Source organism: Crocodylus siamensis, chromosome 4 (assembly GCF_052110815.1).
Source record: "Crocodylus siamensis isolate JL-2025a chromosome 4, ASM5211081v1, whole genome shotgun sequence".
NCBI classification, from domain to species: Eukaryota; Metazoa; Chordata; order Crocodylia; family Crocodylidae; genus Crocodylus; species Crocodylus siamensis.
Window position 1 is genome coordinate 119,770,822 of NC_143398.1, and position 26,524 is coordinate 119,797,345.

General features: G+C 41.4%; 1 protein-coding gene across 2 annotated transcripts in view; it reads left to right on the forward strand.

Annotated features, from left to right (window-relative positions):
- Window positions 1-12,167, forward strand: part of AEBP2 (AE binding protein 2) — a 79,015-nt gene extending 66,848 nt beyond the window's left edge. Inside the window, exons 6-9 of one of the 2 annotated variants that reach the window (XM_090043565.1) lie at window positions 4,373-4,440; window positions 8,305-8,418; window positions 8,665-8,731; window positions 10,072-12,167. In XM_090043565.1, the coding sequence (XP_089899691.1) occupies window positions 4,373-4,440; window positions 8,305-8,418; window positions 8,665-8,719 (237 nt within the window). In that variant the 3' untranslated portion in view covers window positions 8,720-8,731; window positions 10,072-12,167. The remainder of the gene's footprint in view (window positions 1-4,372; window positions 4,441-8,304; window positions 8,419-8,664; window positions 8,732-10,071) is intronic. The other variant, XM_090043566.1, reaches the window with a different exon arrangement.
- Window positions 12,168-26,524: the final 14,357 nt, after the last annotated feature.

Below are 26,524 nucleotides of genomic sequence, written 5' to 3' on the forward strand. Positions count from 1 at the left end.
TTTAAAGACTTTGGTCTCTTTAGGAAGATTTGGTTTTGGGGTTTTTTTTTTTGCATTTTATATGTATTTTGTGAATTCATAAGCTTAAAGGACTCTTAAGAACCAAAAACTGAACAGTAATATTCACTTTGGCATAAAATAATGTACCTGAATGTACCTGATTCCTGAAACTTTCTTCACTTACAGGTGATAATGACCGTCCTCACTTTTGAAAGATCTTGATCTTTCATTAATTCAATTGTCTTTCTCTTCTATTAATTGTTTGTTTGCTACCCCTGGGAATTTCTCTTTTCCAATTTCATGCTGTTTTTAATCATTACTACTATGCCTGCTGCTTTCTTCAAACCTCATGAAAAATGTGTCTCATTCCAACCATGCTGAATCTTGCCCAAGAACTTATCATCCATAATTCCTGTACTATCATAGGAACATTGTTCCAACACTACCAAAACATAGAAATTGCTTGAGAGATGTATTTTATAGAAGGGTCCCAATGTGACCCATGTCTGTTGCATGTAAAGGGAAAAGGAGCTCATGCCTTAAAGCAAATGACACTGGTAATCCCCAAATCTAGAATGCTGTGAAACCTGGGAACATTCCCCAAGAAAATGGCAAGTGATACATTCCCACTAGTTGGTGAGTTGGGGAAGTACTCTAAAACCACTGAATCTAGGAGAGGAGCTGTAGATACAGGGTAGATTGAAACTTACGTTGACTTGGGGATAATACCAGGGGGTATGAACACATGTACATCTAGTGTTTCAAAAGGGCAACAGCTGTTAGGTTCAGATCGTTACCAGATTATGTGCCAGCAAACAAGGAACGATACAAATGTACCAAAACAGTCCAGTAACAGGCAGAAAGCATGCCCTCGCAAGAAGCAAAAGACCATTTCCTTGCTTTTTACCACCAATTGTCTTATGAACTACTGCAGATAGGTGGAGGATGTAAAATGAATACTTAACGTGCTGCTGCCTTTTCTTTGCTAGATGACAGTGGTCCATGCTACCAGTGATTTTTTTTTTTTTTTTTTTTTTTTTTTAACCTGGTTGGCCCTCTCTGCCCCCCACCCTATGCACTTATTTCCCTTCATATACTTTCATCTAAAATGAGGGATGTTTATTCTTTCTTGCTATCACGGAATGTAGTACAAGTAACTATTAGAAATTATCTCTGCTGGACATGCAATCTAGTTTCCCACAATACCCAGCCCTAGTTCACCTTCCTTGTCCATTTTTTGGACATCTCATGAGAGGTTTCTTACACAGGATTTTGTGTCTTTTCTCCAGTTGAGACAGTAGAACCTGTACTTCCCCAACATGGGAAAATGTTTTACAATATAAATTATTTGTGCTCAAGCAAAGAAATGCAACTTAGGTGTCCAGTAATATAAGTTCTTCAAGATATGTCCCTTGTATCTGCTTCACTGTGTAGCATCACTCCATACTTCTTTGAATTCCTCTCCACTCCATATTACAAAAGCCCACACCCTGAGGCTCTAATGTAATGAATCTTGGAAGTGGTTTCTCTTCAGTCTTCACACAGCAGTTTGAAATCTGTTGGGTATCTCAAGTTGACAATGTTAGCTATGTTTATCTAAGGATGGGAGAGTTGGGAATAGACCTTTCTCTATAGTGTCTTTGACTCTGGTGTTTGCTGCTTTCCTTTCGTCCTTAGGTCTGAGTTTGACTTCTCAGACATACCATGTTATGTTTCTATTTTCCCAGTGTAGATTGAGTTAACTTGCCTTGTATGACTGTTTTAAATTATTCCATCTGGTAAGTGTTTTGTTGGTGGAATTCTCTGTTCAAAAATATGTTCTACTGGGGTTCCTCTCTAAATTACTATGAAACATAATAGCAAAATACAAAAAGTGACTATACTATTTAAATATAGTAATGCAAACTGACTTTAATGTCACAGATTTAAAAATATGGTAGGACACTTAATCTAAGAAAACCAACCCAGTTTCAAGTATTGAGGTTCAAGGCTACAATTGCTGTTTAAATTTACAGCACATTAAAGCTTGGATTCTAATTTATGCAAGAACTAAGTCACAAGGGGGTATCACATTCATTCTGTTTTGATAAAGTGATTTCTAGCCAATAGTCTTAATAAAAATATTTAAAGTAATACTAAATTCCTGAAGCACTGTCATTTTCTGGACTAAAATATTAATATTAAACAGTCTTTCTGCACAGGTCACATTCACTGGACAGTGCAAGTTTTTGTTTCTCATCTTGGCTCTTTGGGATTCTGTAAAACGTTGCATAAAGTTTAAACAGTGGCCAAATTCTTCAGTTGTTCCTTCCAGCACAGATAATACAAGGGAGCCGGAAACTGAATTAAATGGTTATTAGATACATTCCCTTACAACAAAACGGAGCTTACCTTTGACATATATTCAGTAATAGTGGTGCTTGTTATGTGTGTACTTATGAGGAAAGCAGAGGTAATAATGAGCTTTACTACAGCAACCTTCCACTGGCATTTGAGACTTGTAACTAACATAACTGCTGAGTCAGTTAGCCCTGGTGATCTGCCGTTCTTCAGCAGAGTTCAGATGCGGTGAACTTAAATCCCATATTTTACAACTGAGTGAGAAGGAACTATTGCCTCAAAACCTTGATGCAATTACCCAGCATTGTATTAGATCACCAGTTCTCGAACTTTTTAGACTCAAGGCACCTCTTGTTAAACTTGAGGCACACTTTGACAATGCCAGCTAGTAATTTTCACTCTTTTTGAGGACAGGAAAATATAATAATTCTTCTGTTGCAAAGAACTCGGACCACAAAAGGTCAGACCGTTTTTGACACTATGGATTCCTATTTGAAATCTCTCAGTTTCTTGTGAATCATGTGCAGGTGTTTTCACAAGGTTCCACAGCAACCTGGTTGAGAATCACTTTATCGGACAGTTTTCCTCACAATGGGTACATCTACACATTCAATTTGGGTGATGTGATAAACTCTAGCGCAGTTCACACTGGAGTCAGCTGCTCCCAGGCACAGTGTTTATATGTGTGCCCAAGACTGTGGCTCATTGACCCCGGGGCAGAGGAGCTCTGGACTGGCAGGGAGTCTTGGGGGTCAGCCCCAGGTTCTGGGTGGCAGCTTGGGTGCCAGAGGGGCTGGCTGGGGCATGAGGGTGCTACAGTGCCAGGCTAGCTGGCAGCCAGCAGCATTTGAGCACACATAATTACTCAAGGACAGTACTGTCCTACAGCAGACTTCATTGATTTACTGCACCCTAATACTGGCATACATATAGACTGTGACACCTGACTACAGACCTAATTAGTCAGCTCCAAAATACAGTGTGCATGTAGATGCTCGCAGAGTCTTTTTTTCTGTCCCGTTCTTCCCCCCCATCCCCCATTGCCCTAAGTCTCTTAGTATTACCATCTGAAGGGCTGTCTTCCCAGTGAATATTTTACCAACTTCCTCCTATATTTCTCAGAAAGGGGGTGATGTATTTGGCATTTGATATTAATTAATGATCACTGCCATCCTTAATAGTTACATCAGTCTCTTTCTAACCTGGTGATTTCTCTTGGTAGCTGCTAGTGCTTCTGCATGGGTGTTAAGCCAGCTATGTGAATAAGTAATTCACCTTTCACAATCCTTGGACAGAGACTCTTCTACCTCTGTAATTAAGATTAGTAAAACCCAAACCAGCACTGGACTCTCAGGTGCTGAACACCTACAGTTGGAAGCAGCCCCTTACCAAGGATGACCAGTGCCCATTTTAGGGGAAGAAGCAGGAAACAGCAGTTTCCTTCCCCTCTCTAGGCTGGTCCGGGGGAGCAGAGGAGGTCCTGTGTTGTGACTCCTTTCCCATTGTTTTCTAATTATTCACCAGTAACTGTCTAACGTAAAATGTATAAACAGTTTTAGATAAGCTGTATCAAATCCTTTGTCCTCCAATATTTAGTAAAGTATCATGCGCATGCTTGTGAATTAAATCAGTTTTTTTACTTACTAATTTTTAAAAAAAATTTTAAGAGTTTATTTCTAGATTTATAAATTATTAAAGTTAAAGGTTTTTAAGTGTTTAATTTTAGAAAGGTTGAAAGTTATTTGGGATGTATCTGAATATATTATTATTCAGTTTTTATTTAATATTTCAGTGATAAAATATTAAGGAAGACTTAACTAAGTAGTACCACTTCATTAAAAAACAGTACTGTTGTAAGCCCATACACTACTTCAGTACCTGTTTGTGGATCTCGTACATGCTTCAGGTAGTAAAGCAGTTACACTTCCCCAGTGAATTATTTGGGAATGAAGCCTAGTAAGACATAAATATGACCATAAATTCTACGCGCTAAATTTTTAATAATATTTACTGTTTTAACTATTAATATCAGGTAATAGCTAAGAGGAAAGAAGATTCTGGAAAAATAAAACTTTTGCTTCACTGGACACCAGAGGACATGTGAGTATATTGGTTGCCATTGATCTGATGCCACATTTGAGGGCTGGACTGAAGAAAGAGATTGCAGAAAATATGTTGTTTGTCATGAATATGTATACAGCATTCTTTCTGAACACTTTACAATAAATGCCTTGTGTAAATATCTTAACCTTTATGCAACTCAGAAGCATGCACTTTTGTTGCTTTCTGACACAGTAAAGGATAAAAGGCAGAGCTTGTAAACATAAAAGGTTTTGCTACACACATTTCTTGAAATGTTGGATTTTCAAAACCGCTTTTGTTCTTTCACTGCGGGTCATTTAATTCAGCATATTTCCAGTGCTGTGAATGTTAAAGAAGATCATCTAAAGTGGACACCCAGAAGTGTAATAATCAGTGCTTGTATACCAACACTGTAAGAAACACAAAATAGGTGCTACAGTCTGTCAGTAAAATGACTGTGGAAAGATGCCTTTTTTGGTACTTTCAGTTGCAAACCCACAAGACTGCTTTTTTTTCCCAAAAAAAACCCATGCTGCTCTTAAGCTTTGATTTCCCCCCCCCCCAGCATATTTGATTGCATTTTTCTTTGCATTTGGAATATTCTGTCAAATTTCAAATGACTACAGCTGTAGCTGAGTTGTGAAAAATGAGTTGCCATACGCTTGAGTCAGGACAGAAGATACTGAAAGTTGTAAATACCAGTAATCTTGTACATCCTTCCTTCAGTTTTCCAAACTGTTCTATTGAATGTATGTTAGAACTTATTTCACTTATTTTCAAAAAAGAAAAGTTTTTGTGTAAAAATTTTATAATCCTAATTACAGTAAAAGTTCCGTTATCCGGCACCTTACAAGCCAGCACGCTCTGTTTAACCAGCATGCCGCCTTGTAAGGCAAAGTGAAACCAGAAGTGCACACTGTGGCACTTCCAGTGTCTCTGAGCCACCACGGCCCAGGGCAAAGCAGCCTGTGCTGCCGAGCCCCCACAGTCCAGGGGCATAACAGGCTGTGCAGGGCCCGCGTCCTGGGCCCAGAGGAGAGTTAGTGATGTTGTGGGGAGGGCCAGCGATGTAGCGGGAGAAGCGGTGGCCCAAACAGGCAAAGACGCCTGTTCGGGCCGCTCGGTTAACCGGCATACTTTGTTATCCGACATCCCCCATTCCCGGGGGATGCTTGATAACAGAGCTTTTACTGTATATGGAAAAGTGGAATACTCCTTGTTCTAACATTATTAGGAGAGCCATTAGGAGTGTAGTTTAGCCAATATTGTGCAATCCATGGGGTTTTCCCCACAAGTTTTTGAAGCAAATAACTTGTTTTTTAAAAGCAACCCTAATTTGATAGAAATTGGTACATAAATTTGAAATTAGGCATGGATATTCACATTCAAATGTGATATTAATGAATTTTGCTATTTAAGAAAATAAGAATTATAATTAAATGTGCACTCAGTGACCTTTTCTGGAAGAGGGAAACTTTTTAGGTACAAGTGATACTTTGTAACCAAGCAGATTTGAATTAGAGGCTGATTTTGGCGCTGGCAATGAGGACGGTATACAAACTTAAGTGTTTTAAAACTTCATTAGCAGGTAGGGAAGCACCATGTTCTGATGGACTAATTTAACTATTCAAATAGTTAGAATCCAAAAATAGTCTTGTGCAAATCATGAACCCAGCAGTGTGGATCTACTATAATTGCTACCTTCAGAAGACAAGGATGGCCGGTAAGTTGTCTTTCCTGGTGTCCTTGACATTGGGACTCAATTCCACATCTGTGTAAATTTTAATCAGGAGGGGAAAGAGTGAAGTAGAATATTGTAGATGCCAGTGAAAGGTATGATTTTTGTCACTTGTAGAAAATACGCTATCACTTGATAATATCCTCTAATAAAAATAATTTGAATTTATGGTACTGTAACAGATTTATTCTACAATGTTACCACTTTATGTAGTTATTCCTATTGCAGGCAAATGGTTATTTAACTGGTTATTTAACTGAAGGTTTTTAGTGTATTAACATTAAAAGAAACGAGACTTAAATTGTAGTGTAACTGTGTTTCTTTTAGAAAATCAAATTGAATTCCAGTATTTTTATGATAATCACCAACACTTTCAAATTTATCTTTCAGTGAAAAGTATCTCAGATTAAGTTGGGCAACCCTTGATTTGATATCAGTACAAAGAACTTGAGAGCTATTCAGCTTAGAGGGAAATATGTTGCATTCACCTACTATTTTAGTAGATACACTCTTATTTTTAAGGCACAGAAGCAATCACTTGGAGTACATTAATTTAGTTTAATTTGCTACATGGGGTTAGTTTTATTACTTTAAAATTCTGACTACATAACCTAATTTCTGAGTTGATGACTCAGGATGTACTCTGTGTACAACTAATTAGAGGAGTGGATTTGGGGTTCAGAGGTGATAATGTCTGTCATGCAGGGACACTAAAATGTAATACATTGAAATTTGAGAGACTATAGAACATGCGTTTGTGGTAAAACTTATGTAATTCTGGACAGTTTGTTACCCTTCAGATAGGAGCTACTAGTTATTTCACTTTTGACATGATTTGTTAGGAGGAAACCAATGCCAAATTAATTGTACATTAGATGTTATACTAGAAATCTTTCATGTGAATGATTGATATCTCAAATTCAATAAAATGTTTTGTGTTACTAAAAGGTTTTGGCTTTTAGATTTACCAGTAATTTTAATTTTTCTTTTCTCTCCTTCCCACACAGCAAACACTAAAAACTCTTGAGACAATCCAGGTCAGCAGTTGCTGTGGGAAAGGAGAGTTGTTAAAATAGCAGCTTTTTATAAAAGCTATTATTATCCTGCTGTAGTCAGTTACTTTTTTTACCTACCTACCAGTCCTCCTACCACATAGCTGTACCAGAACTTTGAGAATCCAGCTTATGGCTGGGGTGACCATACATCCTGGGCAAAATGGGACAGTCCTGGCTTCCATAGTCTGGTCCCTGCCAATTGGTCAGAAGTCCCAGAATGGAGTCCGGTGGGGGGACAGCAGCGTGGTGTGCCAGGCGCTGCTGCTGCTGGGCAGGAGCAAGGCAGGCAGACTGGATAAGGTGCCACCCTGGGATATACGGTCCACCTTATTTATGACCAAATGCAGCAGAATATTGAGAGCCAGTTTTCAGTGGACTAGTACTGCAGAGTTTTAAGGACTGGACCAGTGTGTTCTGTCAGTTGTTACCACCTCTCAGCCCCACGGGGCTTACATTACTGAGTGTATAATAACCAGGTTTTACTGTTTCAATACAAGAACTGTCAGAAAATGAAAATTTTACTTGTAGGATATCTCTTCTTTTCCAAAAAAAGAAATATTTGTAACTTCAGGATTTCTGGTTCAGAAGTCACAAATTTGTACAAATGCATCAAGCTTTAGTTTCATGATAATTAAACAGACAATTCATAAATTCATTAGCTCAGCATGACCCTCAGGGCATTTACCTTACTCTTACCTAATCCTTGCAAACATCAAACATTCTATTTTTAATATATTTATTTTGATGCCAGAAGTCCAATAAAATATATTTTCTTTGGTGTCACTGTCTTTTTTCACTGTCCACCTTTTCTTGTGTAACAGTACCAAAATTGGTAGTATTCCAGGTCCATTATAGCTAAGAAACTTCTACACCAACTTTTCCTAGCAACTCTTTTGCACTGAAAAATTTAAGAGGCTTTGAATTTTAATAGAAAAATCTGTCCATTCTTCCGACGAGGATGCTTTTTGAAAAGTAAAATATGAAGATTGAATTAAAATGCTTCATGTATATTCATTTACCTCATAATTTTATGGTGAGAAAAAGGGTTTATCTTTTTTGAATATTTTTATTTTATTTATTTATTCATAGTCTGCCTGATGTGTGGGTAAATGAAAGTGAACGACATCAATTAAAAACTAAAGTAGTTCATTTATCAAAACTACCAAAAGATACTGCCTTGCTTCTGGACCCAAACATATACAGGTAAATTTTGAATCACTTTATTTAAAACAATCTTAAACCTCACTTAACTTTTTGACGTCAAAAGTCAGGATTGCTAATTGCTGATGCATCAGTACAGGGCTCTTCGACTCTGTCAGCGTCCAGAGGTTAAGTTCTGAGGTTTTAAATAATTTCAGAATTACTTCTTGAACTGATCTCTAGTTACTGAGAAACGGGGAATGTGTGTATTTACCAAGTGTATTTTACTTTTTTGTGCTTGGTGTACAGAAATTCTAGTAAAGGAGGTACATACAGTGGAATCCTGAAAGATCACTTCTGTTAAGATCACATACTGGTTTGTATACCAATTTTTTTAAAGTCCAAATTTATCTTTACATATATTATATTCAGCTGTAATACATGCAGTATTACTTTGAAATCTGTACTTGCGTACAAGTACTATTCTTTTTTTAATGGAAGATTCATTAGAGAAGAAGGGGACAGTACATGCCACATATCTTTAAGCCACATTCATAATTGTGTATTTAGGTCTTCAGATTGGCCTCTAATCCATCACATCTCTAATTTTTCCTGATTTTTTTTTTCCCCCTCCCCTCTCTATATTAGTGTATTCCACTTAATCCTGTCAATACCCACAATTGTATCAATATAATCTTTTTAAAGGTAATCTGAAATGCTTTTAATTTCCTCTTCAGATTGTTGAGGATTCCAAATTATTAGATGACTGTGTATCTATATGGACTGAATTACAGAAATACTTTAACAAATACTTTAACCCAGTTTTTCTCCATTTACCTGCCATGACCATAGTTCAGTGTTCTTGTATTTCCTCTCTAATAGTTGATCATATCACTAATGTCTAAAGCAGTACATGGAACACTTAGCTGAGGTCTGGATGTGTAATAAGCCTTTCAGTTTACCTTTAATAGTAGTCAGTGTACTTCACTAATCAAATTAATGAAAACTTGGTTTAAATACAAAGAGAGTTCTCCTTGCTTATATGTGCTGTCTCTTTAAATGTAAGTATTTAAAATACTTACTTGAATATGAATTACTGATGAAATCAGTAATTCATAAAAATATGAGCAAAATTGGATTGTATATTGTTCTTAAAAAAAAGGACTTTTAACACAGAATGTTATTGCCTACTTTAGGTATTAGTTACCTGTACTTCCATTGCCCTCACTGAATTTAACTCATATTGTTTAGATTATTAGATCAGACATAGATTAATTTATTCTCTGCCAATGTCTTAGGAAACCTTAAGAAAATGAATGTTAAACTTTTAAAGAAAAAAATGGATAGTCCTTGGATTAAAAGAAACTATTAAAAATATTCCCAAGTATGTAATGTGTAGTCCTAGAGTTTTATCAGTGTGTGATTCTAAGAACTTTGGGGGTGAGGCACAATATTACGAGATCAAAGAAATATCGGGGAAATAATTATTCAAGGACACTAGTCACAGCCATTAATATTTTAGTAAAATCCTGAACACACTAGAAAAGTGAAATAATGGCTTCTTGTCTGAAATATGCACTAATTTGGGATTATCTAAAATGGCATTTCAGTATTAATCAGATTTAATAATTATCATGATTTCAGTGTACTCCATATAAAAATACGTTGTCAGCTAATGAGAAGACCTTGAAACATAAAATGTTTTTTCTTTTGCAGAACAATGCCACAGAAGAGGTTGAAGAGGTAAAAATCAAGCAAGCGGGGACACCTGCAGTCTTAGTCACTGACAATGGATTTAGAAATAAAGTTGCACATTAGTCACCCCCATCCTTTTTCTTTTAAATTCTTAGATAATATTTATGCTTAGTGTAAACATTCTGTGAATGCAGTTGATGCTTCTGTGGAATATATTAATATATTACTGTATATCCACATTTTCATGGAATGGTACAGTGGGAGACTGAGCAAACACTCTTCTGGCAACTTAGTGGAACAGCTAAAAGGCTTTGCATGCTTGCTTCTTTAAGCTGCTTTTTTTTCTTTAGTGAATACAGTAGTTTATCTGAAAAGAGAAAGCGATCATCATAACTTACCCTCACACTTTCTAGGAGAACTATTAACGAGCTGTTAGGAATCTTGTCAACAATAACTGAAGCTAACATACCCTGGGCAGTGTACAAACTACCAAGGGATTATTGTATTACTTCTAAATACGGTGGAAAGTAATCAGTTATCATTTGTAACCTCATGTTTCTTCACAAATCCATAACAAGAGGTGTTGAATTATAAACTATGAACCCATGTTAACGGTATGCCTGTTTTTCCCAATCAAGTATAAATACATATACTAAGGCTGAAAGGTGTTGATAGAGTGTTGCAGTATGTCTGACCCTTTTATCAGAACTAGCATAGTATGTTAATGAGATCTACTTTTATAAATGGTTTTTGAAAAACCTTTAGTTAAGCAGGTAATGATATTGGTGTCTTATTTTAATTTTTTTGACCTTTGAGACTCCCATTCACATGTAAAGTGTACTTTTTTTTTTATTTGGCCTAACTTTTTCTGGATGTAAAGAAAATAGTATTTTTTAAAAACATCTAGAAATTTAATTCTTTATGCACCAAAGTTGGCTATGAAAAGGAAAATTAAATCATTTTCTTGCTTAATAAGCAAGAAGTCATGGATTTTTTAACTGACAAATAGAAATGTGTCTAATCTGTTAGTCTTATATGGAGACAAAAATGTTGCATATAGATAATAGGATGTTGCTTGTAAATAATTCAGCAGATTTGTAATATATTTTTATATTATGAAATGTACTGTAGATGTTTTCTAGGGGCATGAAAGTTAAAATGTATATATTATGGTAGAAATAATATTGAAGGATATTGTAATTCACTAGTGCTGCCAGAAGAATTGTTTAAAAAAGCACCTTCCTTAACAATAAAAAAGTCTTTTGCATACCTAAGGGAATATATATACTACTGTTAATATCTGTTATAAGAGCAAAAGTACATTGAACATCCTTCCCAGAAATCTTTGAGGGATGAACAATACCCATAATGAATTTTTGGCACTCCTTTCTGATATTGAACATAAAATCAGTCATTTCCTTGCTGTTGGAAGGAACAAATATGAAATATGTGTGGATATATGCAGTCAAACTGCAGAATTAGCCCTCCTTGTTGGGGAGGAGTTTTCACGTTACTACAGTGAATCTAAAAACCAGCAGTTTTTACACTAAATTTTTATTAAATAGAATAAAGCTTAGAAATAACCTTTTGGCTGCCAGAGTGAGCATATTCTAATATAATATAAATGCATTATGCATTGGTACTGACATGAGAGACTCGCTTAGCTCCAATGGGTTAAAAATGTTACTTGTACTACATGAAAAAAAATCTTATCAAACAAAATGAAGTGCAGATTGAAAGCACTGCTAATATAAGATGTTCTGGAATGGTTGTTTAATAAATAAGGGTATTATTCATACAATCTGTAGCAATGTGACTTTATTTTTGAAAAAAATGCAGTTTTTTGTTTTGGGGTTTTTTGTGTTTTTTTTTGTTTTGTTTTTTGCTTGAGCACTTCATCTACTGCTTTTTCTGTACCTATAAATAATCTACAGTCTCTTTGGTTCTTTTTTGAATTTGTTATAAAATTGCCAAATAGAAGTGTTTCAGATATAGTTTGTATTTGTATTTTTTTAATTTTATTGCTTCATGAGTTTCTTGTAAGTCATTTATAATTGACAGATGATTGTAGACCTCACCTGAGTATTTTTTCTAATAAAACAAAGCAAACAACCACATACTAGCTTCAGAATTGTAACCATTCAATAATGCTCTTCAATCCAGAGCTGAAGATAAAAGTTATAAATCCATTTAGTTTATTTGTAAATTATTGAATGCACAGTGTTTTGCACCTCAGGAATTATTGGATACTTGCATCTGAATTTGTGCTGGTAGCCAAAAGGTAAGTGCTTTCCTTTTTTTGCCTTAGCTAGAAGGAAGTTTTTCAACATGTATAATAAATATAAACACATATAAACATAAACACTTCATATATTTAATTCTTTGATGATATTTTGTATTCACCTGTCGGGATCCTGTCAGTGTATGTATGCTAGCCAAACAAAAGTGGCCCTTTAAAGCTTCTATTTGGGTAAGTTTAGTTGGTTGTGTCTGGGAAGACCGGTTGCTTTTTCAAGGTAGGCCAGGAGGCTAAATGTAATGCTAATTATATTTTGCTTTTCATTCCAGCTTATTTTCATGTAAGTTTTAAATGAATGAAAGCTAAAGAAAATGTTATTAAATGCATACTCCTAATTTGTCTCAACTAATAAAGCTGCTGCATAGAGTTCTTTTGTAGACAAAATCCAGAAAATGGCTAGTGATGAATCTGAAATAATCCGTTTAGTTTAATTATTTTAAATGCACTTCTGTTAAAGTGGTTATTCTTTTAGTACTTAATATTATGGCCTGTAAAGATCTGAAGTCCTGTTGTGTCCAGTGCTAACCAAACATGGAAATGAACGTGTTCTGCCATGAAGACTTTTAAATTTAATCTTGTATATGCCTGAGGAATGTTCTGATTTGTGGAATACAAAGGCAGAGGGGAGGAAAAGAGCCCTAATCTCTTCAAAGGGAAAATGATTCTGCAGTCTCCATCATGGATTTGAAGTTTGCAAACCAGCTAATATTCCCAACCTGCAGCAATGCCCAGCCCTTCCTCCTTCCTGCCATCTCATACCTGTTGTTCTTTGTTCCCTTTTGAATGGAATTGTAGAGAACATGAACGAGAGAGAACTGTCTACATTATGCACTAAGAATTGCCAGGGTAGGGCAGAGATGTACTAGTGTAATCCAGGTATCTGTGCAAGATCATCATTGCGTAATTGAACAGAAATTAGGATTTCATAAATATGCATGACTTGTATCGGTCACTATAGCTGGGGGGAAACCTTCCTTCTATTGTGGTTGAAAATTGTTGCCCATCTTCTAGAAGTTTGGGTGGACCTAGTTGTAGATGTAACCTGACATTTGGTGGGAGAAATTTGAGGAAGACCTTTTGACTCATTTGCATCAGAAAAGATTAATAAGAGCATAACATTCTCTAAAGGTTGTATTTTAGTATTAATCTTGGGGCAGACAAATTTCAGTGAGTCAAAAGGAGACATGGTTTCATTGTATATCAGCTGTTCTGTTGTAACTGAGCATGTATCTGCTGTTACCCTATATACTTATTTACTTGGATTTAAGAATTTTTCTTTTCCCTCAGTCAACTTGGGAATGGGATGGGGGGGAAGAAGGGGGCGAAAGCCTTGCCTTGAATTTGAGGACTAGCTGGGGCAGGTGGTTGCTGCATTCCAAGCTATGGGGCCAGGATCAAAGTGGGACCTGAGCTACTGAGAAAGGGGTGCATAGCAGAGGAGTGGAGGGGACACCTGTTGGGGGAGGGGGTGCATGCAGAGGAGACTGTGTGCTGGAGGCAGGGGCAGCAGGGAAATCTGTCATGTACAGCTTGGGGAGAGGAAAGGCGACCACATGGCCTGGTCCACCATGCTCCCCATCCCTGCTTATCTTCTGCTCCAGAGCTGCTGCTGCTTGCTTCCTGGCTGGGCCAGGTTGTTGCCACTGACTGCCCTGGAGCCTGAGCCACTACAGAAGGCCAGTGGATAGAGGAGTAATGGGCAGGTGTCTGCCCTCCCCCCCACCATTGCTGCTTTCCCTGCCTCAGCAGTAAGGGGGTGGAATGTAAGAGAACTCCCCCATTAATTAGATTCTATGTATGGTGAATGATAAATTCATAAACTTTCTTTTTATGGAATATATTTGAGGGGACATCTTAAATTCAGAGTAGCCTTAGGTGTGGGTAAATAAGGTACCATTTCTTTATTTTTAATAGAAGTTCTTCCCACTGCTGTTACTTTGAGGATGTACAGCAGAGAATGACTCAGACTTGTTTATTAGATTTGTTGATCGATATCTAATGAGAGCAAAGCTTTTTATAAGAATCACTGATTGTTAGATATCTTAAATTTTAAGATGCCTAACTTGAGGCACTCTATAAAGGTGCCCAAATTTAGGAAGTGGTGAACTTGTTTGTGAAATTTACTACCTTTTCCTGTGTCGTATTGGATACCCAACTCTTGAAGAACCCCAGATCTCCAGTCATTTTAGAATATCTCTGCCTACATTTTGTATGGATGGTAGGGAATTTGTAGAAGCAAAGGTAGATTTTTTTTTTTCTGAAAATAAAGTATATGGGATCTGGAAGGCTGGGTTAGCTGGAAATAGCTTGCTGGGAATTGTATGATCATATAGTACTGGATCATGCTTTAATTCTGTCTACAGTGCATTAAAAACAGAAACCACTACTTTTTTAATGTTTTTACTTTTATTGTGCAATACTTTGTGTGAAATGAGTTTGATGTAATTAAGATAAGAATAGCACCAAGCATACTGATATAACTTGATTTCTACAAACAAATAGACTCAGGTGATGTTTTGATTTCAGTTACAGTGATATAAATCTGGAATTAGCTCCATTTGAAAACAGGATTCAGTATTAGTGTACTTGAGATCGGAAATAATTTATTAACTTTTCCTTTTTGTCTTTCAGTGCAAGATTATTCTGTTTAAGTAAAACTGGTCTTATCCAGTATTTCAAGTTTTATTTAACTTTTTATCCTATGCCACTATTTTTATTTACAACTTGAATTTTTTGTACATGAACGCAGGCAGAAATGTTTCTCAACTTGTTTTAAGTTGTGGGGGATGGCAAGAATCCTATTGGAAGAGTTTATTTTTAAGAGACAGTTTATTTTGAACCGACAGTCTGTCTGTCATTTACTGTAAGTTGTTTGAGTAAATGTTCACAGATCGATTCTGCAAATGGCTCCCTTATGCACGTGGATTTGCAAGTAAAATAAACACTTGAATCCCTGAAAACTATTTTCAACAGAACATTCCAGAAAGATGGCCTATGCATAATTTAGATTTTTTATAACCATATAAAAATGCCCCTATATCTATTAATGACCAGGTGTTTTTGTTAGGTTACCAACAGATTCTTTAAAATAACATTACATAAATTTAAAAAACCAATTGGGAATGTGCTGGCTTGGTAAAACTGAGCTGTCAAAAAAGGATTAAATTGCCCCTTGTTGATGGTAAGAGGAAAGCTCTTCCTCTGGATGTCCCCAAGAAGCAACCTTATTCAGCCTCCCTCTCGTGAGAGGGCCTTTTCAGCCAGGCCCAGTGTGGCTTTACAAGGGGCAAGCATCTGGCTTTGAGACCCTTCTTCTTCTGAGTCCCTTGCTTCCCTTGTGATCTATAGCCCTCCCACCTCTGGGAGCTATTTCCTTTTAATGAGCGCCTTCAAAATAGAGAGTGTTTTATCCTTTTAAGGTGGGGGAGGAGGGGGAGTTCAGAGTGCTTTATTGTGCCATTGCAATTCCCCCTATGCCCTGAGACCTTCTTTCCCTCAAGCTCTCTGAGCTTCACTCTTTCTCCTTAGGCTCAGCCAGCCACATTTGCATCAAAGCAGTTACAAAGCTATAGTCTTGCAGGGTCTTCTCCAGGAGAAGCTGAATATATGAAACCCAAGGATGCTTCTCTGTCCTATGCTTAATCTGCCTTGTACAACTTTTTTGTTGGGGAAAATTCTCTGCAGGCAGGCTTTGCAACTATTTCATGCTGCCACTGTAACCAATAGTAGTTCAGTCATGTATATAAAGATTTCATAGACATTAGGGCTGGAAGGGACCTCGGAATATCATCGAGTCCAGCCCCCTGCCACAGGGGCAGGAAGACAGCTAAGGGCAAAGGATCCCAGCAAAATAGGCATCCATATGTTTCTTAAGAGTGCTTGCACCACCTCTGAAGGAAGTCTATTCCAGGCCCTGGGGGCTCGGACAGTAAAGAAGTTTTTCCTTATGTCCAGCCTAATGTTATACCCCTTATATACTTACAGGCTGCCACCAGGTCACCCCGAGCCTGTGCTTTTCCAGGCTGAAGAGTCCCATGGCTCTCAGCCTCTCCTCATAAGGCCTGTTCTCCTGCCCTCTGATCATGTGCATGGCTCTCCTCTGGACTCTCTCAAGCTTTTACACATCCTTTTTAATTTGTGGAGCCCAGAATTGGTTGCAGTACTCCAGCTGCGGCCTCACCAACACGAAGTACAGCAGGAGGGTGACATTTGCTTGAAAAGCATCTATGGATGCAAGCAGAGTTTTGCTTTACCAGCTGCAATATCACCTTGGTGACTCACGTTCATCTTGTGGTCAATCATGACCCCCAGGTCTCTTGGCTGTGGTGCTAGTGAGCATAGCACTGCCGAGCCTATAAGTGTGATGTGGGGTTTTCCCCCCCCCCAGGTGGAGTTACCTTGCATTTTTTGATATTGCATGTCATCAGGTTTTTATCCGCCTATTTTCTGAGCCTGTCAAGGTCAGCCTGGATAATCAGCCTATCTTCAGGCGTGGACACTTTACCCCAAAGTTTGGTGTCATCGGCGAACTTGGCCAGTCCTCTTCTGACGGCAATGTCCACATAGTTAATAAAGATGTTAAAGAGTATAGGTCCAAGGACGGAGCCTGGGGGACACAACTGGTAATGGAGCACCATGATGAGTCACTTCTGTCGATTACCAACTTCTGGGGCTGACCTCAGAGCCAATTCCCCAGCCATCGGACTGTTATGTAGCCAAGACTGCAGTTGGCCAATTTTTTCCATGAGATCATGGGACACCAGATCAAAGGCTTTTTAAAAGTCCAGATATGACGCCAATCTCTTCTGGGTGATAGGTCAGCTGGTCATAGAAAGATATGAGATTGGCCAGGCAAGACCTACCTGCGACAAACCTGTGCTGGCTGTCCCTCAGGATGTTGCCATCAGCCAGTTTGTCGAGAGTGGTCTCTTTGATAATTTTTTCCAAGATCTTCCCAGGGACAGAGGTCAGGCTGATAGGCATGTAGTTCCCTGGTTCTACTTTTCCTCCGTTTCTTGAAGATGGTTGCCATGTTGACCTTCCAGCCTTTGGGCACTTCACCTGAGCACCACGAGTTCTCAAAGATCATGGCCAGTGGCTGAGCTATGATGCCTGCCAGCACCTTAAGTACCCAGAGGTGCAAAGTTTCTGAACCAGCTGACTTGAAGGTGTCCAGCCTCTCAAAGGGTTCCTTTACATGGCCTATAGTTATGTAGGGTATAAATTCACCCTCACCCTGGCTGTCTTGCACTGTTAAGCAAGCTGGTCTCTTTTGGCTGGTGAAAAACTGACACAAAATACCCATTAAGCAGGTTGGCTTTTTCCTCGTTGGTTGTCAGTTGTCCCATTTGGTTCAGCCGGGGCCCAATGTTACCCTTGCTTTTCTTCAGACTCCACACAAAAAAGGACTTTTTATTGTCCTTGATACATGTAGCCAGCTGGAGTTCGGTTGCAGCCTTGGGATTCCTGGTTTGTTCCCTACAGATTTGGGCCACTGAAGAATACTCTTTCTTAGTGGTGATTCCAGTCTTCCATCCTTTACAGGTCTCTCTTTTTAGACACTGGAGGTTCATGAGTTCCCTGCAGAGCCAAGGGTGTTGTGCCCTTTTGCTACCTTTCCTCCAAGATGGGATGGACATCACTTGTGCTTTCAGGATTGCTCCCTTGAGCAACCACTCATCCTGAACTCCCCTCCTTGTCAAGTCATGGTCCCTTAGGTCCTCGCCAACAAGCCTCCTGAGCTTGTCAAAGTCAGATTTTCTAAAGTTGAGGACTTCTGCATTGCTGACCGACTTGCCAGCTTTGTGGTGGATAGTAAAAGTGATCAGCTTGTGGTCACTGTCTCCCAGCTTCCCTTCAATTATTAGGTCACTGACTAGATCTTCCCCCTTTGCCAGTACCAGGTCAAGCAGCACTTTACATCTTGTCAGTGCACAGATTTCTTGAGTTAGAGCTCATCCATGCATGTGAGGAAGCGTTGTGACCATTTGAATGTGGCCGAGCACTCTTCCCACAAGATGTCTGGGTAGTTGAAGTCTCCCATGACAAGCATGCATCAAGAGCATGCAGACTCACCCAGTTCTTTGGCAAATTCCTGGTCAAGCTCTTGTTCCTGATTAGGAGGTCTGTAGTAGACTCCTACCATTGTGACCCTTGTTCTCCATTTATTTTAACCCAGAGGGTCTCCAGTCATCTTTCCTTGGTGCCAACATCAGCTTGCAGGGACATGTAGCTTTCCTTGACATAGTGCTACACCCTTGCCCCTTTTTTCTCCATGATCTCTCCTGTACAAGTGTAGACTGTTATGGACAGAGTCTGGGCAGATTACAGCAGGGTATGTTTGGTCAAGCTAGTTGAGCTGACTAGTTTTACTTCTGCTGCTGGCTTTGGCCAAGGACCCACTGTTCAGGGCCCTTGCTTCTGCTGCAGCCAGGCTAGTGAGTAATACCCAGAGTCCACCACAGGCATGTTAGCTATGCAAAACAAACAAAAGAAGTTAAACAAATAAGTTAGCCCTTAGCTGTCTTCCAGTGGTACTTCCAGGTTTCACTCCCTGGCTGCCTCTAGCTTTCAGAGGTTTTGCAGAGCCTGCTGGCTTGTACAACAAAGCAAATGATCAAGCAAGCAAATGAACGAGCCCTGCTCTGGGCTCTCCTTGTGACTACTTAACCACTGGCAAATCCAGGCTCCAGGCAGCCTGCTTCCTAAGCCAGGTGCAGCCCCTTGAGGCTGTTTTCAGTGTCTTTTATCTTTCCCACTCTGGGCTCATGTGGCTGATCCTCTCTCACTCCCCACACCTGTGTCAGCTCCCTTGCTGTGGGACTCGCTACATCCCAGGACCTGGTTCCCCAGTCTCCAGTAAGTTCTCCCAGGTCTGGGGTGGGTGTGCAGAGGTGCTTCTGGGGCATGGGGCTGTTCAGACTCCCCCAAACCCCTAGTAACAGGACAACAGGGTATAGCCATCTCTACCTGTGGCCCAGTCATAGGTGGAGTCCCACCAGGTCTCTGTTATTCCTATGAGATAGTAGTCGTTTAGCAGGAGGACCAGTTCCTTCTGTTTTGTTCCCCAAGCTCCTGGCATTGGTGTACAGGCACATAAGTGTCCCATTGGCAGCCCTATTCTTCCCTGCACTCCCAGAACGACATTGTTCCAGGGCTAGGATATGGGTGGATTCCCTTGAGTGCCTTAGCCTACTGGTTTTGCAGAAGTTGCCCAGTGGGCTTTCTTTGGTGGTACTCCCCTGATCCCCCTTCTGGCTGAGAAGAGCTTCCTCCCCAGTTAAGTGAGATGGAGGCCATCTCTTCCCAGCAGACCGCTGCCTCTCTCACCAAAGAGAGGACTGTGATTGTGGACACCAGAGCCTTCACGGTGACACCAGTGCCTCAGTCTTTGGTTGACTACCTCAGTCCTCCTCTCCCTTCTCAGCCCATGACCTGAAACTAGGAGGATGAAGGAAAATATCACCTGTGCCCCTACGCCCCGTTCCCAAAGCCCTGTAGCCACTCATGACATGGCCAGGATTGCTTCAAGCCATGTCATTCATGTCCACGTGGATAAGGAGCATAGGGTAGTGGTCGGTGGGCTGGATGAGCTTTGGGATGCTCTCTGTTATGTCCCAGATACAGGCTCCCAGGAGGCAGCAGACCTGAGCTCGGGGGTTGGGGCAGCAGATTGCTCCCTCAGGACGTAGTCTCCCACAATGACCGGTCTGTGGCCTTAGAGCAGGGATGATAATTGTGAGTGATCCTCCCTTGCCTGCAGGAGCTGGCAGCTCTGCAGGCTCTGCTGGGGCTGCAAAAGTTTCATACCTGTTGCAAAACTCCTGAGGGGAGGGGACCCTGGAGCAGCAGGCTTTGGGGCCTTTGACCACCTTGGTCCAACCCCTTGTCTGGACAGTGTGGGAGATCCTCAAGTCCTCCCTTTGTCCTGGAAGGTGACCAAGGTCTATCCTTGGCCTCCATGGGGTAAAGGGCCTGACAGTAGGAATCTATCTCCTGCTCACCATCCCTGACGGCACGCAGTCTCTGGACTGCAGTCTGGAGCTCGTCTATCTAGAACCTCAGAGACTCCAAAGTGGAGGAGACCTCACAAGGGAAGGTGGCCATGATCCCAGTCCCATGTGCCAGGCAGCCCCCCCCAGACGAGAGCCAGAGGCTCCATCTGTGTGGAGCCCAGAACCATGGGTTCCATCTGGGTGCCAGAGGGGAACTGCCAGAGGGGAAGGTCTTAGACTCCCAGGGGATCCGAGGGGTGCGGTGTGTGGTCATCCACGTTGTTCTGGTGGTAGTCCAGTTACTACTGTGACCTACCTTCCCTTGGGGCTCACTGGCAGGGTCTCGGGGCCTCCTGTTCATGTGGCTCCAGTTGCATGGCTCCCTGGGGGAAGTAGGAGTGGAGGGGAGGTGTGACCCTCCTTGGCTCCACAGCTGACTAGGTCCCTCCCAGATCATGGGTCCCACCTACCTCTGCCTGTGCTGGGGGTCTGGGTCAGGGTCCTGCTGTTGGGTCCTGGGGATCCCAGGGCACGATGGCCTTCTGTCTGTGCATCTCTCACCGGAGACGGGGACAAACTGCAGCCTTGCCATTGGAGGGCCTTTTTTAAACTGTGTGCATGCACAGAAAGGCTTGCTGACGGTGCCATGTGACTCTCAGGGCTGGGGGTCCCTGCCCCACAGAAGGAGACAGGTAAGTGCCCCCCACTTTCCCTGTCTTATGCACCGGATGCATGGCTCCCTAGGGGGCTGGGCGAAGTAGGAGCCGGGGGTGGGGCATGACCCTCCTCAGCTGCCCTGCAGCTGACTAGCTTCCTTCTCTGCCATGTGCCCCACCTATCTCTGGCTCCACTGGGGGTCCAGGTCGACATCCTGCTGAGGAGTCCTGAGGGTCCCAGGGCACAATGGGCTTCTGTCTCACCAGAGCTGGGGACAAACCGTAGCCTTGCCATTGGTGGGCCCTTTTTAAACTGTGCACGTGCACAGAAGGTTCACCGACGGTGCCACGCCGCTCTTGGGGCTGGGGGTCCAGGGCCAGGGTGTGTGTTTTGGGAGGGACCATTTTTTAATTTTGAAATTTTATAACTGACGGGTTAAGGGAGAAATTTAGCTTGGAGATTACTTTCCTAATATTGGCATTTGGTTGCCATCTTGAAAAATGGTAGCCATGACTAACATGATGAATAAATGTCAACATTTCGGTACCTATGAGGCTGATTTTTGATTTTCAAAATGACTTTAAATAGGTATTGCAGTAGCTTACAAAATTCCTTTGTCTTTTTGATGAGTAATGGCCCAATAGTTTGACAGCTCTAAACCTTAAATGCAAAATAACATTACTGACTGCTTTTTAAGGCACAACATATAGCATTTAATGGTATCTACTCTGTTACACACAGCCTCCAAGCAAAGTTGTTACAGATGTGATGGAATGGTGCCAAAAAATTGTTGACCTGAAGAAGATGCCAGTGATTCAGTTGGTTGCAGATCAAGCAGTGTACAGATATATTGAAGAGTCCCTTTGTGAAGATGAGAAGAGATGGCCTCATTTGGAAGGGGTATTTGACAGGTTTCACACAGAAATGCCTTATCTCAATGCTTTAGGAAACAGATATGCAGGCAGTGGCCTTGAAGAATTAGACATTGTTGCAAGGGTTGTAGCTACAGGTAGTGCACCTAGAGCATTTTGGGGTAAACATTACAACAAAGGAATGCACCTCCACAAATTAGTAACAGAAAGTTTACTGAATATGTTAATCTATAGATACCTCCAGAAGACTCCTCAAGTAATTGACAGCTTGAAACAGTTTGTAGCTATTGCTGCAGAAAATGGACATGATGAATTTATCAGTTCAACTGCTTTTCAGGAATTGGTACGTTCAGTGTTTGAAGAAGTGCTTAGTTGTGAATCAGATATAGCCAAATATTTTTGTCTTGTATTACTGACGTTAACATTGTTTCAACATTACCGTTGTCTTGAGTGGAACAAATCTCAATGAGTACTTACCAGCTTGCAGCAATCTGTTTCTGGCCAGGTCATTAAAATGACCATGAACAAAGAATCTAAAAACAGAAATAGGTGCTGGATTGGATTTACCAGGAATTTATCCATGGTTGCAATCAACATACTCAGTAGACAATCAACTATGTGGTTAAGGGAACAATTGAAACAGGTGGCTCATTTCGAAAAACCATTGTATTACCATCCAGAAGTGGGTCCATCAAGATGGGAGACGGACTGCAAGGTTGTTGATGCAGTGAAGACAGGTCTAGAAGAATGGGATGTGGACCCATGGGATCTGAACTCACCAACTCTTCACTCCTTTTGCTCTGGACAGCTAGCAACACGAGGTAAGGAAGAGTCTCCACACAGCCCATAAAAAGGGTAACATGATGGTGGAAAACATTCTGGAGAGGCTTTCTTTTGGAACTCAGTTAATATATGACACTATCATACAAGAAAAAGCAAGACCTTTGTGACCAAGACAACAGCAAAGGAGGGCAAGCAAGAGTGTAGGAAAATGGTTGACCGAACTTCAATGAAACAAGCCACTGATGAAACCAGTGGAAAAAGAGGCTACCATGAATTCAGGACTAAGTACAGGCAGTCAAAAAGCCCAAGGCAGAATTGATTCAGTCTTTGCAGGCTAGTCTAAGCTGTAAAAATTAAACACGTTTACCTTAGCCTCAGGAAATGCAGGCATATGCCTGCAGTGGGTCAGGCTAAAAGCCAGGGGGCAATACAGCATGGCTCTCAAAACTGCCAAATAAAAGTTTGTAACATTGATGAATCTCCAGTTGGTCTCACCACCATTATCATACATTAATAGATGTTGGAATAAAGTCCCACCAAGAAAGAGTCTGGATATGCCCTCAGCCTCTTAAAGTATGTTGCTGGCTGACACCCACAAGCAGTGGCATTTCACTTCTTTAATGTTTATGATTAAGAACTGTTGAAGGCTAGTACAAAACAGCATGAGCGGTAGTGTCTCTCAAACTTATTTGGGTTTGTTCCTAATGCCTACCCTGTTTCCCACTGGCAAATGCCTACTGGAGCATCTTGGCACTCATTTCTAGTGACCATGACGTCTTCAACCAGCACTGCCTCCAAGCACACTTGCAAGTCTATAAATGGAGAAATTCACAGCATGCACAAACTCTTGATCCAACAAATTTTGAGGCGGATGTTGGTGCTGGATATGTTCAAACCTGTGATGCATACTAAAAGTGGACTGCCAGATGAAGTGAAATTGCCTCTAAACAATTAAAGTGGACATTCAGATGAGCCAATAAAGCTATTTGTTCTAGAGCAGGGGCTGTCAACTGGGGGTAGTTAGGCTGTAGCAGGTACATGGGTGGGCAGGCAGAGAGAGAATGTGGGGACAGGAGGGTGCCCTGGGTGGGATGCAGTGGCAGCATCTCCCCTGGCATGTTCCTGCACTTTGCCTCGTCCTGGGGAAGCGGGGTGGGATGTGCTGGATGCTGCTGGCCCCACACACGGAACCATGGCACCTCCCCACCCAGTTCACTCTCCTGAATGATGGGAGGCAGTCTGCCCAAGAGCAGCAGCCACCCTTCTTCCCCTCCATCCATAAAGTAAGTCCCAGCCCCCTGCACTGCAGGTGCAGGGCTGCCTCATGAGGGGGGCAAGTGTGGAGAGGAGCCAGGTTAAAGTGCTGTGTGGGCCTGGGACCAGCCGGGAGAGGGTGCAGCTGTGAGAGCCAGCAGCTGCCCTGGTCACTCTGCTGTCGTTTCCCACCCCCTCCATTTAAAGGAAGCATTTTATGTGTGGGGGAGGGGAGAGGGCTGGCAGCTCAGGGCCTGGAAGGAAGCCAGAGTGTGCCTTAACTCCACGAGGCGCTGTGCCGGCCTGGCCAGGCCCTCTGGCACTGGCCCTGGGGGGGCAGGCAGCGGTGGAAGTGCAGTTCCTCAGCTGGGCTCCAGCTCAGCTGCAGTGGCCCTTGGGGCACCCTGGAGGAGCCCCAGCTGGAGTGCAGCATTGGCAGCCAGCAGTGCCCATGCTTGCAGCCAGGCCCAACCACACTGCGGGCATGGGGCACAACCCAGAGCGGGGTGGAGCCACGCTGTCCCACGGGGGCTGAAGCACTCACTTTCTTCCCACCTTTGAGCGACTTCTTCCTTTGCTTAGGGAAGCAGTGTGGTGAGCGGGTCGGCAGCTATGCAGCCCCTGCCAGACATGACACATGACACCATTCAGGCTTGTCTGATGTGTGCAGCTGATTGTGCCTGAGGACAACCAGAGGTGCCACAGTATTATTACCCCAGTCCAGCAAGCAATGGCTGTGGCTGGTTCCCCTCACAGCATGAAGGCCTGTGTGGCTGCCCTGCACTGAGGGGGTTCTGTGTGCTCCTGCTGGTAACATTAAAAACAAGAAAAAAAATATAAAGAGGTACATAAGCTGAAACTTTGAGATGGAAGGAATACACTTGTTAAAAAAAGTTGAAAATCCCTTTTCTAGAGTCATCTGAAGAAGATAGTGATACAGAAGAATACTTAGATTAAGAATATCCAGTGTATGCCATGTCACAGACTTGACTTCAAATTTGAGTTGAAACATTTTATTTTATCTAAATGTGTTCCATAATCATTTGTACTTTTTTATTAATAATATTAAATGTGTCTTTGAAGAAATAAATAGTAAAACTTTCCACTTGAAACAAGTACTCTTGTTGTGTCACCAAAAAAGTAGTAGCTATTGATGGTTTTTGCATTTAAAGCCTTAGAGCTGCCAAACAATGGACCATTACTCATCAAAAGACAAAGGAAGTTAGGTTATTGCAATACTTATTTAAAGTTGTTTATAAATTCAAAATCAGCCTCATAGGTACTGACATATCAACATTTATTCATCTTGTTAGTCATAGACAATGTTTTTAAAGGTGGTGGCCAAATGCCAAAATTGGAAAAGTGACCCCTCTTTCCCCCCCCCCCCCAGGCCTCGGCTAAATTTCATCCTAAGCAACTCAAAAATGATTTCCACTTTTATATGTATATGCTTGAGGAGGCTGCACCATTTCAAATGTTAGAACTGGGAACAGCACAGGGTCTGTATGTTTGTCTCCCTAGCTGAACTGTTTCATTATTAAATGTTTTCAAGTCTGTTTCACTTGGAAATGTTTCAGTTATGTCTGTCCACAACTCCACTCATGACAGCTGTACTTTTAACTCTTTGGGGCAGCCTGGGAAGTATAACGGAACAGAAAGAGGAAGACAGCTGCTGCAATTGCTTGTGCAAACCCACCCTCAAATTTATAGAAGTGCCTCATTGGGAGCCGGTGAAAAACCAAGCCAATATTCAGACGGAAGGAAGCATTCTGCAAAAGGCACTCTGAAAGGATAGATTTCAAAAACTAGGGGAACAACTTTTATTTTCCAGGGAACTGAGTTGTCTGGACTGCGTAAAGGGGGGGAGTTTAGGTATTGCCTTGATATGATGTCTATTTTGCTAATTTAGGCCAACGGGTGGTTGTGAGGAGATTTATTTATTCTTCAAGGCTGAAGAGCATTGTTCTTGCAGAGAATGGCATGCCCCATTGGAATGCATAGTTGTTTTACCCCAGAGGGAGACTTTGCAAAGCTAGATTACTCAGATTTGTCATCCTTGTTGGCACTCATTTTAATTAATGATGTATCCAAATCAGTGCTGAGGCATATGGAATAGGGCAAGGGTCTTCAACCTTTTTAAGTAAGTGTACCTCCAGGAGGGGTTGAAAGCAGCCAGACCCCGAGTGGGAGGGTTGGGGGGTGGCAAGCCACCGGAAGCCAAGTTGGAGGAGGAGAGGTGGTGACCAGACGCAGAGCAGGGGAGTGGCAAGCAGCAGAGTGGGGGGGTGCACAGCCCTGCTCTTACCCTGTCCCGGCACTGCTCCTGTGAGACAGCAGTGTGGGGTGGCAGTACTCCATCCCCACCTCTCCCCGTGTACCACCTGGGACCTTTCAAAGTACCCCAGGGGCACATTTACTCCTGGTTGACAACTCCTGGAATAGGGTATTTCTAGTGTATCAGTTTTTGAAGTTAATATTGCAGCATGATACCTTTCACTCGCATTAAATTAACAAAACCCTCCACTTCCTTAAATCCTCTCCCCAAAATAACAAAAATACCCACTAACTAAAAACAAATCTAAGCAGCAGCCCAGTCTTGAATATATTTCATGTGT